At 32.9% G+C, this 19,810-nt stretch overlaps 1 protein-coding gene across 2 annotated transcripts in view; it reads right to left on the bottom strand.

The window, feature by feature from the left end:
• Positions 1-19,810, bottom strand: part of HEATR1 (HEAT repeat containing 1) — a 56,521-nt gene that overhangs the window by 23,718 nt on the left and 12,993 nt on the right. Inside the window, exons 9-24 of one of the 2 annotated variants that reach the window (XM_074222955.1) lie at positions 19,098-19,200; positions 18,541-18,651; positions 16,167-16,284; positions 14,862-14,969; positions 14,173-14,268; positions 11,554-11,642; positions 10,466-10,677; positions 10,069-10,190; positions 9,054-9,242; positions 6,752-6,932; positions 6,284-6,420; positions 5,604-5,796; positions 4,412-4,581; positions 3,580-3,738; positions 2,016-2,258; positions 1,203-1,334 (exon numbers count right to left, since the gene is read on the bottom strand). In XM_074222955.1, the coding sequence (XP_074079056.1) occupies positions 1,203-1,334; positions 2,016-2,258; positions 3,580-3,738; positions 4,412-4,581; positions 5,604-5,796; positions 6,284-6,420; positions 6,752-6,932; positions 9,054-9,242; positions 10,069-10,190; positions 10,466-10,677; positions 11,554-11,642; positions 14,173-14,268; positions 14,862-14,969; positions 16,167-16,284; positions 18,541-18,651; positions 19,098-19,200 (2,363 nt within the window). The remainder of the gene's footprint in view (positions 1-1,202; positions 1,335-2,015; positions 2,259-3,579; positions 3,739-4,411; positions 4,582-5,603; positions 5,797-6,283; positions 6,421-6,751; positions 6,933-9,053; positions 9,243-10,068; positions 10,191-10,465; positions 10,678-11,553; positions 11,643-14,172; positions 14,269-14,861; positions 14,970-16,166; positions 16,285-18,540; positions 18,652-19,097; positions 19,201-19,810) is intronic. The other variant, XM_074222956.1, reaches the window with a different exon arrangement.

The raw sequence follows: 19,810 nt of genomic DNA, 5'->3' as shown, positions 1-19,810 counted from the left end.
TACATATTTTAAAAGCCACAAGTAATTAGTTGGTTTTAATCACCTTCATTCATTCATTTTCAAAATAAAGAAAGCTAATTCTACAAAGTTATTTTGAATTTAAATCAGACTAATTGACTGTCATGCTTAAAGGAAAATTATTCTCTTATTTAAAGGAATTGAAGTTGTCAAAAAAAGCAGCATGGCAAATACTGAGTTCTTTATCATGAGAGTTTCAAACTGATCTATGGAGAATTATGAAATATAGGAAAGAATGGAATTTGCAAAATTGCCAAACTAGAGAGAATTACCACACTGATAGGTCTGTGTTTGATTCATAAACTAGAACTACATATGCTGAATTGTACTCAACTTGATTTTATGAATAAGAATTTTTTTTTTAAATGATGTTTGTCTGTATAGTTAGTGCCAGGTCTCTCACAAAAGGGAATTCTACAATTTACCAGACACATGTTTTTCAATTTCTGCTCAACATCTGTTGAATCTCAAGGAAAGAGGGTGGAGGAAGCAAAGATGTCTAGAAGTATTTAGGACACAGTTAAGGAAATAAATATTTAATAAAACAAATTTTAAGGAAAAGTTTGGCTTTATTTAAAAATATCACTATTTCTACAGGTATTCAAATTCCAAATCCTAGCTTGCACTTGATCTATACTCACTATTTCTCCAATCTGGTTTGTGGTACTTAATTGTATTTCCATAGCCATTAACTGATTAACAATGAAATTCAATGTTCATCTACAGTACTAATAAACATGTTATCAATTCCATTATTCACCTTATCACATAAGTCACAATCCTAGACCTTTTAGCATCATAATGATCTGCAATTCAAGTTAACTACAAACTAATGATCATGATTTTTGATGTATGATTCTACAATCTTTTGTGTTCTACTTAACAGAAATCTGATCCAGACTAAATACTATCAAATGATTAATCTTGAAATGAAAAATAAGTATCAGAAACTAATTAGAAAGGTGTACATTTTATGTTTCCATAGATACCAATTCTTTAAATACTTTATTAAAGCTGTCATTTTGTTGACCCTTAAATTAGTTAATTAATGACCACAATACAAGGAAGGCTGAGATAAGGAAAAGAAGTCCAATCAAAGAAGAGAAAATGAAGAATGTTCAAAAAGATTTTAATCCATAACAATTAATATGGGGTAACATGGCTCTAAAAAAGCTATAACTTACTGTTTTAAAAACACTGCTAACAGTCTGTGCACAGAGTGTATTTTTACAATTCAAAAGTAAATCAAACAGTATTCCCAAAAGCTTCTGTTGAACTTTTTCATCTGATATAGCAGCAAAGAATGGTTTTGTAATCTAAAAATAACAAAGAGAGTTACATGAAAGCAAATTCCAAAGAAGCTCTGTCATATTTTTAAAAAGCAATGTGTGCTCTTTCCATACCTTAAAACTCTTGTTAATGGCAGAACTGCTGTATCATCAACAATTCAAGGGTCTATAATTTTTTCAGTGTGAGTAGTCCTCTATTGGCACAAACAGTAACTTCTATACAACTTAATAGTAAGTCGAAAATCAATCTCATGAGAAGTTTCACTAACCTGAGTGAGGCTAGTATTAGAACAAAAAAAAAAATACACTATCCATCACTGGGCTATACCTGAAGCTTTTCCAATTCAGATAAGCTTGCTGCCAGAACTTTTGCTTCTCTTTTTTGTTACACTTTTAAGAATTAAACCATCTCAACGTTACAATGAGGTATTAGAGAAGAATTTTAATGGATAATTATAAAGATTTTCAAATTACATGAAATCTAAACTGCATATTTCTTTAGGATTTGCCCATCATAGCGATCATTAAATAAAATATATTCCATAATTAAAAATGACACCATTCAAAGACTTCATTTGTTCATTCAGCCATTCAACATATACCATGTATTATCCAATTCCCAAAATGTGCAAATGCATTATGCTTCAGTACTGGAAGAGATAAAGAGAAAAGCAAACAAAATTTAGATTCTAATTAGAAAACACCAACCTTTCCAAGTGCAAGGATCTGAAATGTTGGCATTCCTTTGAAGACTTCCTTTGTTGTGTGCATAGCTTTTATGAATATATCTAAACTCTGTGGATCCTTGTGTAAGAGAGAAGCTGAATGCTCATTGTACTTCCCAAGGGCAAGGTGCAAAACAACAGCTTCATCCTTCAGTATTGTAGGGGGGTCCTTCAGGATTTTCTCCAGCAACTGATCAATCGTGGGCAATAGCTGAGAAAGCACCATCTAAAAATTGGGAAAAGCTATTAATTTCAACTGACATACAACTCTTCCTTGTTACACAAGAGTATTATCAATTATAAGAAAAATTTGATATGGGAAGGGGCCTAGGAGAAAATCTCAGGGAAGTGATAGGATCTTCAAAAAAGTAAAAAGAGCTAAAGAATGTTGGGATTATTTTGAGAGAATGTGAGAACAAACTGCAATAGGAAGCAATGAGATCTTAAAAAGTCATCTTTTGAAATGTCTTTAGTTCCTTTAGGTGAACAAAGCAATTCCCTGTGGCCATGATGATCCTAATAATCCTGAAGTAGAGGGCTGTTTTCTTCCTCAGGATGGGGTTCAGAAGAGAGTATTTATTCAAATTATACTGCATGCTCTGGTTTAAAGATGCAATAATACCTTTAAATAATCACAAATAGTAAGTACCTTCAGAAGCAAGAAGAAATCTTACTAACTGAAAATTCTGGTAAATAAGTATTTCTTTGATTAACTGAACAAATGACACTAAATTTTTAAGTACCTCTATACATTATTTCCTCTATCAGGATTTAACTATAATTCAAATTTTTCTTTGAAGTATATATGCCATCTTTCCCTTAAGTGTACAAATATTTTAAAAAATGACACACAGACTATGTCATTCTTTTTATTATTTCTGCTGTATTTCCTATTAAAACTATTAGTGAAGATCACAGAAAAGGTTTTAGAATATGGTATGATAAAAACTGATGCTGTAATAGTAATAGTAGCTAGGCGGCGCAGTGAATAGAGCACCGGCCTTGGATTCAGGAGTACCTGGGTTCAAATCTGACCTCAGACACTTAATAATTACCTAGCCATGTGGCCTTGGGCAAGCCACTTAACCCCATTGCCTTGAAAAATCTAAAAAAAAAAAGTAATAACAGCAATAATAATGTATATTTATAAAATACTTAAAGATTTGCAAAGCAATTTCCTCATAACATTACAAGGTTGACAGTCCAAGAATAACCATCAAACCAAAACTGGAAAGCTAACTGCCTACACACACACAGTAAATATCTGACAAAGGATTCAAAACAAGGTATCCAGCCTCCAAAACTGATACTCTATCCACCATTATCATTTTCATGCAAATTTGCCATTTATAACTTACAAAATCAATTCAGAAAACATACAGAGCTGAATTTTTATAGGAAATAATAGGAAAAAGTTCAAATTAAACTTTTACCAATAGTCACATCTCATTGTGATTTTAAAACATGAATACACACGTTGCAAATATACTCATACAGACGAACATACAAGCATTTACATAAAATATATTCCTCATTAAAATACAGACCTCACTATTGACTTCCTGAAGAATCTTCATCAAATTTTTTGCAATATAGGATGGACAGCTATGTACACAATAAAGCAAATGTTTTAAGGCTTCAGTCAACTTTTGGTGAGATTTTGTCTTTTTTCCCATTTGTAGGTCCTCAAATAAACTACTCAAATCCTAGAACATCAAAAGATAAAATACAAAAACATTTATGCAGGGTCTTCAAATGGTAGAAATGCTAATTTCAAAAAAAAAATCAACCAAATAACAACATTATTACACCAACAAAATTGCCATTTTTTGGTGTGTAATAGGCTTAAAGTGGACACTACAAGCATATTTTGTCCAACGGCAAAGGCCAGTTATTCTCAATTATTTTATCTTGGGGGAAATGTTTCAATAACATTCCAATAATCTCAATAACAAATATCTCAAAAATTCAATTTTTTGATTTGATAGCTTAGCTGTTAAAAATTTTTAAATGACTTCTTTTTTTAAATTATGTTTTGAATTTTATAATTGTTCCCCAATCTTGTTCCCCTGCCCCTCACCACAGAAGGCAGTTTGACATTTAGTCATATTAAAAGACTTTTTAACAAAAATTTTATTTTCTATTATTTAAATTTTTGTGAAGCAACTGATCAAATTTTTCATGAAATAAGTTGGAAAGCACTACAACAGCTGTTAAAAAGCAGGTCAGAGGAATAGACTTAACTTGCTATATGTATATGAAATCAATCTCTCTTCCCCCTAATCCCCATCTTTCTTTCCCTGTTCATTCCTTTTAGTCTATCTTCCACCCTTCCCAATGCTATCTATCTACTTAAACACTGCTAATGGGAAAATTTACCTGTGCTACATAGGTAGGATCTGAAATAATTTCTTCTTCTTTTTGGACCAGATGCTGTATTATTGGATGAAATGGAGACTCTACTTCATGTAAGGCCTGGAGGCAGAGAATGGCAGCCCTTCGTACCTCTCTTATTGAACTTCCCAAATTTATGAGTAAACATGTCACCACTGAGGAAAAAGAATAACATTAGACATGTGTTAGAACACAGCTAACCTCTATAAACACCAAGCATAAGGTAGGAAAACTTGAAATGCCTTTTAAAACAACCAAATATTCTGTAATTTAGAGAAACAATCTGAATCAACTGTGGCATTTTCAGAGATTTTCATTTTCCTTAAGTCAACAAATGTTCAATTCCATAAATGTTCATTGACTAATTACTATCTACTATGTGCATGGCATTGTACTAAGAACTTGAGTCACACACAGAATATTCACAGTCCTTGCCCTCAAAGGATTTATGAGATCAGGGTGTGAGGGGAGAAGGGATAATCCATGTACACAACATGTACACAGAGGTTAAAGAGAGTGGAATGAGAAATTCAGGAAGGGAAAGATTAAGAAAGGCTTCATGAAAGAAGTAAAACCTGAGCTAAAGTAATTCTCATCCTCCAAAGTCAACTGAATCTATTTAGTCAATGCTAAATCTGGCTAGATGTCTCTTTACCTTGTATGAGAAGTCATCATTCAAGCCTTTCTACATCAGATTAACTCAGAAAACCAAGCAAAAGAGCTCACTTATCCTGAACAGAAACTACTTATCCTTCAAATAAGTTACTTCCCAATACAAACAAGATCATACACAACAGTGACAATTTATCTTTAGCTGACTCCTTTCCATTTTATAAAACTGTTATCCTTTTTGAAAGAATTTCCTTACATATTTTATTTCTATATTTCATCATTTTAAATGAAGTTATTTTTCAAAATTTTGAAGTGATTCCCTGCCCCATCACTCTAGTGGAACCAAGACACTTTCCCTTCTTTCCAGGAAAGGGGGATGAAGGATGGGATGGGGTTGCTGAAAACTTATGCCCAATTACAGCAGCAGCAATAATGCAAGGGTGTATTATAGGTATATTTGTAGAAATCTGAAACTTTATGATCTCCAACAATGACTACAAATTTCACAAACTAGGGAAGGGGAAAAATATGTAAATATGATTATGAAAAATGACAATTTTAATACCTGGAGAAGATGTTGATGCCAGGTATTTTTTCTTCTGAGCAGCCTGGCCTGACAGCATTGCCCGTCCTATGTAGAGAGCTTGAGTTTGTAGTAATGCTTTCACAGTATAGTTAAGTGGATTTGAAAGGCTATAGTTATAGGTCCATAAAAGTGAAAAGAACTTGAATAACTCGAAAACATCTTCTAAATGTACCTAATTAAAATGAAAAGAAGTTAAGAGTTTTCCTCAAATTACTAGCTAGCAAATTCCCAAATATCATTTTCACTGTGGCACTGTGTGTATTAGAAAATATGTGTTATCAAAAAACATTTAAAATATTCTTGTATTTCAGCAAAAACAGTAATTTCTGAATTATGGCACAAATAAAATTCAAAATAAAAATAGGCTTGGCTAAAATCCTTTTCCTGGGAAATAGATTTTAAAATGAGAAATGTCTAAAATAGTGAAAGACAATTTAATTCCACCACTTTTTGTTTTCTATAGCATATAAAATTAACTTTTTTTTTGTGCAAGGCAATGGAGGTTAAGTCATACAGCTAGTTTAAGTATTAAGTCTGAGGCCACATTTGAATTCAGGTCCTCCTGAATCCAGGGCTGGTGCTCTATCCACTGTGCCACCCCAGCTACCCCACTAAAATTACTTTTTGCTGAAATAGATGTCACAGTAAAAACAAAGTACCTTTAAGAAAAGTCTCATCAGAATTTTGAAGTGAAGGGCATCAGCACTGGCTACAATAATCTCAAATATCTGGATCAATAAGTGCAGATAGTCTCGGCTGTCTTCTTTCATATGTTCAGGATTCCACCATTTATCATCTAATGGGCATGAAAACATGTTAAGTATGAATAATTCACAACGCTAAGCGGCTTTAGTGGTTAAACAAAAGAAATTTTTTCACTCTCCAAAAAAGAAAAATTTTCTATTTTTAACACAAAATAATTAACACATCAAATTTTTCCTGGTTGTTTTGATTTTTATTTTTTTGGGGAGGCAATTTTGGGATTAAGTAACTTGGCTCAGAGTTTCATAGCTAGTGTTTAGTGTCTGAGGCCAGATTTCAATTCAGCAGCTCTTGACTCCAAGGCTAATGCCACTCCTCTTAAGTGGTTTCGTACACAAATCTTATCTAAAAATAAAATGATTTACCTTTAAGAAAAGACTTAGGAGGCTTCAACACTTGTATAAAGTTTTTCAATGAAAATGCAAACAGAACTGCATCTTCTACAGCAATCATTTGACCCCTGTTGAGTTTTTCTACATACTGATTCCATATCTCCACTGGTATTCCTTTGTCTGACAGTTCAGAATGACATTCGAAAGAGATTTCCTGGATTGGTAAAATAAGAGGAAAAATAGACCAGTATGATCTTAACTATACATTAAAAACCAAAAAACCCTTTTTCATTTTTGCATTCCAGAATCATTTATTATTTATATGTTGGGAGATTATATTAAAGAACAAAGCCAATTTCCTTATTTTCTTAGAAATGACACCTAGAAAAAAACTTTTTTTCTACCAAAGTAACCACTTTATTTGAATAAGGGAAAATAGTAACTGGAAAACCAAAAAAGGGGCAAAACCTCCTCTAAAAAAGTCAAAATAATGAGTTCCCCAACGATTCTTAAGAGGAAGCAGGATCATTCAAATCTTAAAAATTTTACATGGAAGAATGTAGTCAAAACTCTTTTTCTGCATATAATACTGTATGAAATCCATTTTTGGATAGCCCTTGAACATAGGTGTCCAATCCTTTAGCTCTTCTGTGCTACATGACTCAACAAAAACTTGTCAAGGGCTGCATTTACAATTTAGTATTCTTTTATGACTACAATGTAGCCCATAATATCAATGAGTAATATAATAAAACATAATAATACTGGATAAATGGATTTTGAAGGCTGCATACAGCCTGCAGGGTTGGACACACCTGCTCTAAAGACTGATGCCACCAGTAGAAAGTGAAGGGGAAAAATAAAGTCAGATCAGAATCAATCTAGGCATTTGTGGAGGAAAAAAAAATCTAAACTATTCCTAGTAATTAATATATATTAACAATAAAAAAATGATAAACTCAGAACTATTCATTATGATCTTGGAAATGATAGATTATTCCCTAAAATAATGACCAAATGTGAACTGTAAGGGGGAAGAAGGGAAGGAGGGATGAAACAACAAAAAAAGTGAAAATTAGAAAGTGTATTGGATAAAATAGAAAACAATTCCCATGCATAAAACTTGGGGTTTTTTCTATACCTGAAATACTATGTAGTAGTGTCACCGAACTTAAGAGAAATAAAAGATAAAGAAAGTTTAGAAAGAGTATATTGTATAAACAAAAAGCAGGAGAGAAGGCAGAGCTATTGTAGACAGACTCCAAAGAGGATTGCTGAGTGATTGTGTTTACAGTTTATTTAAATGCACCATTAAGTATGGACAAGAAGAATATGGACAATCACCAAATTCTGGAAAATGTGAGTGAAAGGGCATCAGGTCAGAAAAATGAAAGAATGTACAGCTTTATACAAGGGGGTGCAAGCCATAGACTTTGCTAATCTGAGAGAAGGTAAGGGATGGAAATAAGTTTTTTTAAAAGGAGCTGAGGCAAATTCTTTGGTTATAGATTTATGATGGGTTTGCATTTAAGGATGTCTCTCTTCTGCATCATTAGATGGCTAAGCATATCCTGTATTAATTTGCTACCTCCAGAATTATTTGTCTTGATCTTCACTCAATGACATTTCCTTTTCTGAGGAATGTTTTTAAGGAATGTGCAGTCAGACTTTCTTCATGATCTGAGTCTCTGCCTTAGAGCTTTCTCTCTTAACCACCCAGTTCATTAGCTCAACCACTTCCTACTCAAGATCGGTTAATCTCTCATAAATTTATTTTTCAATCCCTCTTCTCTTAAAATCTAATGATTGTCTTTACTCCATTTGAACTTCATAACATTAATAAACATTAGATTCCATTATCTCATTTGAAATTCCATTCAGACCACAATCTCATACCCATCTACCTTATCTCTTTTAGACCTAACATAAATATAATTTTCACCCTTATCATACCGTCTAATGTAATGATTCATCCTTATTCTCCCAATTTATCTCCTCCACTCTGGCTTTGTTTCCTCTATAATGAAGTTTATCCAAATGATTAAACACTTTAAAGTTTTACTAGCTACTCCTGAATTCTTTGTGTCTCAATGTTTCCACTTTTCCGAACCTTGAAAATACTTATCCTTAAAAACTACACTATCCAATTTCTTTAGTCCTGCTCCATAGGTGATAAATGATGATGAGGGGGAAAAAAATAACAAAACTAACTAGCTTAATCTACTATAATATGCTGTATAACCTTAACTGTACCCTTAGACATTTTCAAATGAAAACACTTTCTATATTTTTCATTTTCACTTAATCATTAACTTTCAGACTTATTTGTCCTTACCAAAGAAGTAATAACTTCAGTTTCTCTAATTTTTTTCCCCAGCAAATTGAAGACTCTTAATGCAAATGGAAAGTGAGTTTCCTTTACTGAAGAGCAGCAAGAGACAAGAACTGAAATGATGACTTGGGAAGTCACTTTCTGCTTCAATGTGTAGCTTTCCTTTTCACTAACAGCTATCAAATCTTCCACCTTCAAAAACAAAGACAAATCCATCATTGTCTATTTTATATTTCACAGGATAATTCTGCTGAAGGTCAATTTCATAGGTCTTCATATGGTATTCTTAAATTTGTTGGTTATAAAATATAATTAAATGCTTGAATTAAGTATTTATGCCATTAAGTACAAAAACAAAGAAAGAAATTACAAGTTCTAATAACAATCCAAAATAACTCAGATATTGGAGTTGCTAATTAAACTGAATGTTTCAGGTAGTATTTTTAAATTGCTTTTTATTGATATCACCTTTTATTTCACCTAGGTTTTCTTATGCTCCTCTTTCTCTTTCCATTCATAGAATCATTCTTTATACTAAATTTTTAAAAATAATATTAGAAGAGAAAAAACCACCAAAGTGTAATAATACATAAAAACATTAAAAGCTCTTTTATACCCAAGGAAACCCCTCCTCTGCGAAGGAGGGTAGGCTTGTCTTCTTGCAGCTCTTCTTTGAGAAGACTCTGACTTAAGGTTATAATTCATTTACTCTGCCATTGGACTATATTTTCCTAGTTAAAAATTATTACAGTTATCTACTACTAGACCTAAGAAAAAAAAGAAAGTGAGCTAGTTCTAGGTTCTCCTGAAAAGATGAAGAGAATATATTTATAAATATAATATGGATAGTTTTTTTCTGTAAAGTTATTTGATATAGTACTGTTCATTTTTAAAAGCAATCCTTATAGCATTCATATTTAATTCATAAATATTTACACTTTGATAAAGCTAAATCCAAGAACCAAAATCAAGTTTCAGCATGAAATATTTTAAATAGATATTTTGATAACAAACTCACCATTTTTAACATCGAAGGAGGATTCCCTGAATTTATATTGTCAGCTAACAGTTGAACCATTTTCTGATTTGCTACACCAATCAATTCTGTTGGTTTTGTCGTTTTAATCACCTTTTCAAGAACTGTGAATGTAAATTTACAAATCATTGAAAAAACTAAATGAAAACTTTTACCAATTAAATTTTAAATATATTAGCTTTTTATCAATTTCATCATCCCTCACAATGTTTACTTCCCTTTTCCTATGCATTATTTCGCAGCAAAAAAAAAAAGATTGTCACCCATCATGAACACAACCATTTCTTTTTTTTTAAAGTATAAGATTTTTGTCTTTTATCATTTTCTTCTGGAGTTAATGCTCTATTTTTTTTTAAGAGAACAAAACTGAATGTCTTACCTTCTTTCCATCCCTTCAGTAGAGGGTGTAAAGAGCAAATTCCAGATTTTGACAGAGAAGTAGCCATTTCCATCTCTAGGGATTTTGAATTGTCATTGGTAACAACCATAAATGGCAACAAATGTATAACCACTTGGTTTAGTAATTGATCATTTCCATTCAGAATCTCTTCTTTAATTAGAATGTTGGCTGCTAATTCAAGTATCTTGTACCTAAAATGTTTATTTTTAAAGAAACAATTAAGAAATATGGTAGAGACCTATAAATAGCTACTAATTATGAACTGAGACAAAAATCATCATTCATCCCTCCCACAGTAGAGCATATTTTTTGTTTTAAGACTCCAGCACAAATGTTAACAATTCACTTTGTTACTCAATTCAAATCTAACACTTATCTCTGAGAGTTAATGAGATAATCATCAGAGAATGTATATTATTCAAAATATACAGCACTCCAAAGTTTTCACATATTGAAGTTTTCAACATAATAACTGTATTTCAATGTAACTGATTCTTTGTAAACTTATGCATTTTACTTAATGCATTAGAAACATTATTGTGAGAACATGGGACTCATCAGATTTTTGAAGGCTTTATCACACACACACACACACACACACACACACACACACACACAGAGAGAGAAAATTAAGAATCCTTGATTTACAGAATGAAAATACTAGACCTCCAATTTCTTTTCTTTTTTTTACTTTTTGCAAGGTGGTGGGATTGGGTGGCCTGTCTGGGACCACAGGATGGGTTGGTTGCTGGGTCTCTGGGGTGGGATGTAGGACTGGGGCCTCCTGGTCCCAGGGCCGGTGCTCTGTGTGCTGTGCCACTCGTCTGCCCCATGGCATATTTTTGAAGAGGGACAGAGTGAAAGGAGAGAGAAAATATAATAGATGGTAGTGGGGAGGAATGGATGGAGAGAATTACAATCAGCAACAGCAATTGTGGAAAAATATGGAAGTAGCTTCTATGATGGACTTAGGATAAAGAATGTGATCCATAGTTCTCCAAAGTTACAATTCTCTGACACTGTAACAAAGCAATCATAAATACTATAAAGAAAAAGTAAATACATACCATGCTCCATCCTGTGAAAGTTCAGCTCTTTGAAAAAGTTTCAAAAGACTTGAAACTGTTTCTTCTGGGCTAAATTTTTTTTTGAAAACCTACAGATAAACAGGAAATCATTTCAAATGCTTCTTTTGCCCCTTTAAATTGAATTTGAAAGAGGAAAATATTTACCCAATAACCATCCCTAAAAATTTGAAACAACTTATATTTTTGTCCCTCCAATATTTCTAAAAGGAAGTTACAATAGGTCATTTTAATAAGGTACAATTTTTTCAAATACTATTGATGACACCAAAAGTATTGTGCACTGAATTATAGAACGCTTTATATTTTTCAAAGTACTTTCAAACCTATTATTTCATTTGATGCTGCAATTACCCCTATAATAGCCAAACAAAGTGGACTACCAGATCATTCCCCTAAAATGTCGTTGCTTTTTATACTGTCCACAAGAAAAACTACAACTACACTTTAGAAGTTAGCACAAAACTTGAGGACAAATATTATCCTGATTTTCAAAAAAGGACAAAGAACAGAGTCAGAAAACTAAAGGTCAGTAATTCGGAATTTAAATCCTGGGAAAATTCTAGAATGGATCACTAAAAAAAATTAACTGATGGACAAACAGAAAAGGAAATAATGATTAAGGAATTTGCATGGCTTCATCAAGTCATAAAGAGATCAAGAACCAACTTTTTTGACAGACCTACAAAACTAGCAGATGAGGAAAATACTATATTTTAGTAAAACATTTATCAAGGAGTTTCTTCTATTTTGGTGGAGGTGGACTAGAATAGAACACAATTAAAAGGATTCTGAACTGGTTGGATGGCTACACTCAAAAAACAACTATTAATGATTTAAATTAACAAGGCAGAAGGCTCCCATGGAAACCCTGTCCAGAGTTCCAAGTTTTGCCTTATGTTGTTTAAAATTTTTATCTAAGACTTCAATTAGGGCATCAGGGGTGGGAGGTTTGCTAATCAAATGTATAACTAACACAAAGACCTTAGAGGGATAGCTAATACAGTGGACAACATTCAGGGTGTGTAAGATCCTGTAAGGCAAAAGCCCTGAGTTGAATAAATTAATATAAAAATAAAGACAGGATGGTAAAAAGGTCCACATTTTATGATCATAAGTTGAAGGAAATTGGTTTGTCTGTCCTGACAGAAGAGAAGACTCAGGGGAAACATGATATTGCCTTAAAGGATCTCATATGGGGGAAAGGATTCTACTTGTTCTGTGTGGAAATTGCAAGGAAGAAAATTCAAGCTTAAGGTCAGGTCATTACAGCTGTCCAAAGCTGTGAAAGTACTGAGTTTCCCCTTCTTGGAGTTTCTCAAGCAGAGTGTTTTCTAACCTGGGTATTATTTTTTCTGAATTTATTTATTTTGAATTTTACAATTCCCCCCCTAATCTTGCTTCCCTCCCCTGAGCCCCACAGAAGGCAGTCTGTTAGTCTTTACACTGTTTCCATGGTATACACTGATCTAAGTTGAATGTGATGAGAGAGAAATCATATCCTTAAGGAAAAAAAAATAAAATATAAGAGATAGCAAAATTATATAATAACATTTCCCCCCCCCTAAATTGAAGGTAATAGTCTTTGTTCAAACTCCACAATTCTTTCTCTGGATACAGATTGTTCCTGATTGTTGCACTGATGGAATGAGCAAGTTCATTAAAGTTGATCTTCACCCCCATGTTGCTCTTAGGGTGCACAATGTTCTTCTGGTTCTGCTCCTCTTGCTCAGCATCAGTTCATGCAAGTCTTTCCAGGCTTCTCTGAAATCCCATCCCTCTTTCTAATAGAACAATAGTGTCCCACGACATTTATATACCTCAATTTGTTAAGCCATTCTCCAAATGATGGACATTCACTCAATTTCCAATTCATTGCCACCCCAAACAGGGCTGCTATGAATATTTTTGTACAAGTTATTTTTTTTTACCCTTTTCCATGTTTTCTTTAGGATACAGACCCAGTAGTGGTATTGCTGGATCAAAGGGTATGCACATTTTTATTGCCCCTTGGGAGTAATTCCAAACTGCTCTCCAAAAAGGTTGGACAATAATGCATTAGTGTCCTAGATTTCCCACATCCCTTCCAACATTGATCACTGGTCATATTGGCCACTCTGGGAGGTATGAGGTGGTACTTCAGAAATGCTTTAATTTGTATTTCTCTAATAAGTAGTGATTTAGAGCAATTTTTCATATGGCTATGGATCACTTTGATTTCCTCATCTGCAAATTGCCTTTGCATATCCTTTGACCATTTGTCAATTGGGGAATCAACCTAGGCATTCTTTAAACTTGGTGATGTGACAATGGAGATTCCTTATAGGAATGTGTTAAACTAGAATTGTTGCACCTCCTTTGCTCTCTAAAATCCTGAGATCACTTAAAACTTTCTAGGCCTTAATTTCCTTATCTCTGCATGAGAAGGAAGGGACTAGGGTTAATGATCTCTAAAGTCCCCATCTGTTTGAAATCCATGATCCTATGAGAATGATTTATATGAAGAAATTAACTTCCATATCTAATGCAGACAAAGGAAATTGTGGGAACATGGAATGTGAGGAGAGAATAAATTTATTTTAATTACAAGAACATACTTACCTCAAAAGCATTCACGGCTGACAGAATAACATCTAAGTTATCATCACCAAGACGCATTATGATAGCTTCTTTTATGAAAGAATCATCAATACTCTCCTGGAAAACAGAATAAAAATGAAAAATAAAAAATTAATTTTCTGAGTGTTAGAACATCTCATCAGCTTTTACTGCAAGCACAAAGCAGCAGGGCAGTGAGGAAAAATTTCAATCAGGAGCCACAGGTTCTAGCTCTTTTCTGCTACTAATCAATTATGACCACGCACAACTCACTAACCATCTCTGGGCTTCATCTGTACCACAAAAAGGGTAGACTATATTGTACATTTTCTTCTACATTGAAAATTCAATCTTTTCTCACTTTTTGATGAAAACTCTCAGACTAATTCCCTTTTCTCTCTAAATGGCTGAGCTCACTTAACCTTATCCAGTTTATCACTGGCACTGATTTTTTTTTCTAAAGCAAAAATACAGTTTGTAATTAAAAGAAGAAAGAAAATGGCTCTTAAAATCTGTAACTCTAGGAAGAAAGACATACAGAAACTTGTCTCTAAATCCAAAGCACGACAGCTACTATAATTACACAAACATCAAGTGTTCATGATGGAACTCCAATCCTGTATTCTAGCATAACATTATGACATCACTCATGAGAATTACATATAGATACATAAAAGTTATTTGCAACTCACCTTTGATGTTTCCATAATATTCTTTAGATGATTAACTGCCAAAAGTCTGACTGGAGCCAGGGGATGGTTCAAGCTAAGTGTGAGGCAAGTATCAGAATCTGCCAAGAACTACAGGACACGTTATAATTACTGAATGAATCTATAGGAAAGATCACTAATATTTGATTCAGGAAAAAAACTGAGGAAGATCAGTTTTAACATAATAGCTTACCTAAAAAATGCAATAACTGTCAGAATCAATTTTAAACACCAGAGTCAAAACACATCATTTTCATTCCTTCTCTAGTAGCGCTCCATGTATTAGCTCAGAACATAACAAGAATCTATACTGACATATACTAAGATAAGCTTAATTTTATATTCCTATTTTTTTTTACTCCAAATAAAAGCTATACTGCTTTTAAAAAAGGGAACAATTTAGCATCTAATTACAAAAAGCCAAACCATATAAAACCCCGTGGCTCTGAGTGGTCCCCAAATGAAAATTAAATTTATCTGAATGAATTGATAACAAAGATTACTATCCAACTTAATAGCTATTTAATAAGATTAAAACTTTACCACTGAACATGATGTATATTATTTGTGTTGATGTAGAATTCATACACATTATCATTAAAGATATAAAGCTAATGTTTAGAGCAGGGAATAACTCTCAAACTAATAATTTATGATCCTATTTATATAATTATTCTCAGGGCTAGGTCCTCTGCCAGAGATTTTACTAGCACAGAAAAAAATGTCAGTTAAGCATGGATTCTCAGAAAACTTTTGAAAATTCAGCATGTCTATGAAATGCAAAAACAAAAACTTGAGGAAGCAAATGTACATCTTAACATTGTATTATTACTAAGATTATTTCATCTTTCTTTACTCCTTCACTGAAGGAAAAAGGTCTAAGTAAAAACACAGTGACAGGAAAAACTAAAAGAAAGCCATGATTCACTGCATCTTATTATGTTTTACAGAACATTAATGGAGACCAGGCAGGAAAACATTCCTGCCAAGAGGTTCCACAAATCAAATACATTCAGTACATACCTTTTTAATCATGCTGGCATATTTTGGTCAAAGCATGCTATTTTAGCCAAAGTCTTTTCTCATTATGCACCCCAAAACCAAAACATGCTTCTCATCAGACACAAGGCCTCCCTCTTTACTTAGGAGTTAATGATATCTGATTCTCTCCAAGACTTTTCTAAATAATGGGAGAAATAATAAATTTCCCTTTGCCCCTCCCTATCTAATCAAGCAATTTTTATAACTGCTCCTTTTCCTTGACTCTCTGTAGTAACCAAAACCTACCTGAAATTTTCCTCCACTTGTAGAAAGAGAAATAAATTGATGAAAAAATTCTTGTTTTTGTGGATCTGTAACATCCTTCAGATGGTTCTCCAATACTAAATCTAATGTCTTAGGGTATCTGTAAGAAATACAAGGTCATCAATCAAATTACTCAAGAATGTTACAGAATTAGAAAAAAATAATAAAATTCATCTAGGAAAAAAGTTCAAGAATGTCAAAGGAATCAATTTTAAAAATTTGAAGGAAGTCAACCTTAGCAGTACCAGATTTTAAACTATATTTACAAAGTAGTAATCATCAAAACAATTTGGTAGTGGCTAGAAAACAGAATGGTGGGTCGTGGAATTAATTAGGAATACAACACAGTGACAAATGATCACAGTAATTTAGAATATGAGGAATCCAAAGATCCAAGCTTTTGGGATAATAACCCACTATCAAAAAATTGCTAGGAAAATTGGAAAAGAGATTGGCAGAAACTATGCATAGGCCAACATCTTACATCATATACCTCATAAGGTCAAAATGGACAAATGATTTATTCAGAAAGGGATAATATATTAGAAAAGCATGAAAAATTTTATCAACCTGACATAGAGATAAGGGAAGAGTTTATGACCAAACAAGAGATAGAAAGGATCATGGGAAGTAAAATAGGTAATGTTGATCACTGAGAAAAATTTTTTCATAAACAAAACTAAAGCAGATAAAGTTAGAAGGAAAGTAGGAAATTTTGGGGAAAATCTGGAACAAATTTGTAAAAATAAAAGCTATCTCCTAACTGACAAATGGTCAAAGGATAGGAACAAACAGTTTCTTAAGAAATCAAAGCTATCATACCAAAGATCTAAATCACTGTTGGTTAGAGAAATGAAGTTAAAACAACTGGGATACCACTACATACTTATCAGATAGGCCAACATGATAGGAAAGGAAAATGACAATGTTGATGTGGATGTGGAAATATAGGGACACTAAAACTGTTGCTGGACTTGTGAACTAGTCCAACCATTCTGGAAAACAATTTTGAACCAAGTTCAGTAATCAAATTATGCATACCCAATTATTCAGTAATAATCAATCTCTATCTCAAAGATATCAAAGAAAAGGAAATAAAGCCTTATTTATACAAAAATAATTTAAAGCAGTTTTTTTTTGTGATGGCAAAGAATTGGAATATCAAGGGATACCCAAAATTAGGGAACTGATGAACAAGTAGTGGTATTATGTTTATGATAGGATACTATTGTGCTCTAAGAAATGATATGTGGGATGATTTCAGAAAAATCTGGTTGTCTTATATGAACTGATGAAAAGTTAAGTGAACAGAACCATGAGAACACTGTACATATATAGCAAGAGCAATATTTTAATGATTAACTATGAAAATCTTAGCTCCTCTGATCAAGATAATGATCCAAGACAACTCCATATTTTCCACCTCCAGAATGAAAACTGATAAACCTTCAATGCAGACTGATGCACTTTTTTAAACTTTCTTTATTTTTCTTGTTTTTTGTCTTTTTTCTTTTGCAATGTGGCTATGTTTCACATTTATGAGAGATATATTTCCCTCTCAATGGGGTGGGAGGAGAGGGGAAAAAATTTTGGAACTCAAAATTTTAAAAAATGAATGTTTCATTTTTTCATGCAAATGATAAATATTTAACTCAATAAGTAAAAATATTAAAAACATGAACAAAAAAATCAAAATTAATCCCTATTATTAAATTAGTTAGAAAGGAGGGGAAAAAAGAAAATATCAAAAAGAATGTTATTCAGGAGAAAATATAAAAGTAACCTTTTTTTAGGTCTTTTTTTTTTTTTTTGCAAGGCAACAGGGTTAAGTGGCTTGCCCAAGGCCACACAGCTAGGTAATTATTAAGTGTCTGAGGCCAGATTTGAACTCAAGTACTTCTGACTCCAGGGCTGGTGTATGAATTGATATAGCGAAGTAAACAGAATAAGGGGAACAATTTATACAATAGCAACAATATTGTAAAGACAAACAACTTTGGAAGAATTAGGAAACCCCACAGTATAATGAATAACTATTCCAGAGAACTAAAGGAAATTCATGCTATCTAATTTATAATAAAAAGATAAAAGACAATTCAACAATAACATTTCTGCCTATAATAAGATTTACAGAATTGTTAAGAACAGGGAAAAAACAATCCATAAAAAGTACATATAAGGGGGCAGCTAGGTGGTGCAGTGGATAGAGCACCGACCATGGAGTCAGGAGTACCTGGGTTCAAATCTGGTCTCAGACACTTAATAATTACCTAGCTGTGTGGCCTTGGGCAAGCTACTTAACCCCATTTGCCTTGCAAAAACCTAAAAAAATACATATAAGGAAAAAGCAACTTACTTGCTTTCCAAAACTCGAATGAGAGGAAGAAGTTGTTCATTGAGTAGTGATATCTCCTTAGAATCTGTTTCTTTCTGTGAACTGTATGAAATATATTCTTCAAGAAGAGTGCTAAAAAAAAAAAAGAAAAAAAGAGTGCTAAGAAACAAAACAATCAATAGAACATAGGTTAATAATGAAGTCTCCTTATTAAAGATGCAAGTACCTTTAACCAGGAACAAGAAATATCATTTCTTCCCTAAATTAAGGCTTTCCTTTTTAACATTTACTAAGTATATACAATTATATTCAGTTTTAGTTTCATATAACTTATCCTGAAAACCTCTGAATCCAGAGTCACCAATACAAAGAAACAGTTACAGAAAACAAACAGAATCTGATTAGACAAAATAATCAATAGATGTTTTCATTGACCAATTCTGAAGAAATATAGTATCTGTGATTAAAAAAATGGTTTCAAACAAACCAAGTTGAGGAAAGGCAAGGCAGTACAAGAAAGATGCCAACCCATTCCTGAATCAACCATACTACCTCTAAAATTTAAAAGTTGTTCTTACCTAGCCAACAAATGATCCAAGTTGTTTTCCAGTGATACATCTTTAAGTATATCTTCTAAGAGTCTAGCACATACATGACTGTCCAGTTCCTCAGTTTCTTCTTCTTAGTAAAGCAACAACATAGAAACAAGAATTATAGGGGGGAAATCTCTATTTTTAAACCAGTGTCTTATATCCCAAAATATCATCATGAAAAAGAACCTGGGTTTTCAATAGCATTGTCAGCATAGAAAAAATTCTATTAGAACCAATCAAATTTAAAAAGATCCCTTGCTCAAAGGACAATAAAAATATGCATACCCTTAGATCCAGCAATACCACTACTGGGTCTATACCCTGAAGAGAACATGAGAAAGGAAAGCATTACTTGTACAAAAATATTCATAGCTGCTCTGTGGTAGAAAAGAACTGGAAATTGAGTGACTGCCCATCAATTGGGGAATGGCTGAACAAACTGTGGTATGTGTATGTCATGGAACACTATTGTTTTATTAGAAACCAGGATGGATAGGAATTCAGAAAAGCCTAGAAAGACTTGCATGAACTGATGCTGAGTAAGATGAGCAGAACCAGAAGAACATTATACACCTTAACAACAACATGGAGGGTGATGATCAACCGTCATGGACTTGCTCATTTCATCAGTGCAATAAGCAGGGACAATTTTAGGGTATCTGCGATGGAGAATACCATCTGTATCCAAAGAAAGAACT

This window comes from Macrotis lagotis, chromosome 2 (assembly GCF_037893015.1).
Source record: "Macrotis lagotis isolate mMagLag1 chromosome 2, bilby.v1.9.chrom.fasta, whole genome shotgun sequence".
NCBI lineage: Eukaryota > Metazoa > Chordata > Mammalia > Peramelemorphia > Peramelidae > Macrotis > Macrotis lagotis.
This window is presented reverse-complemented; position numbering and strand designations above follow the sequence as displayed.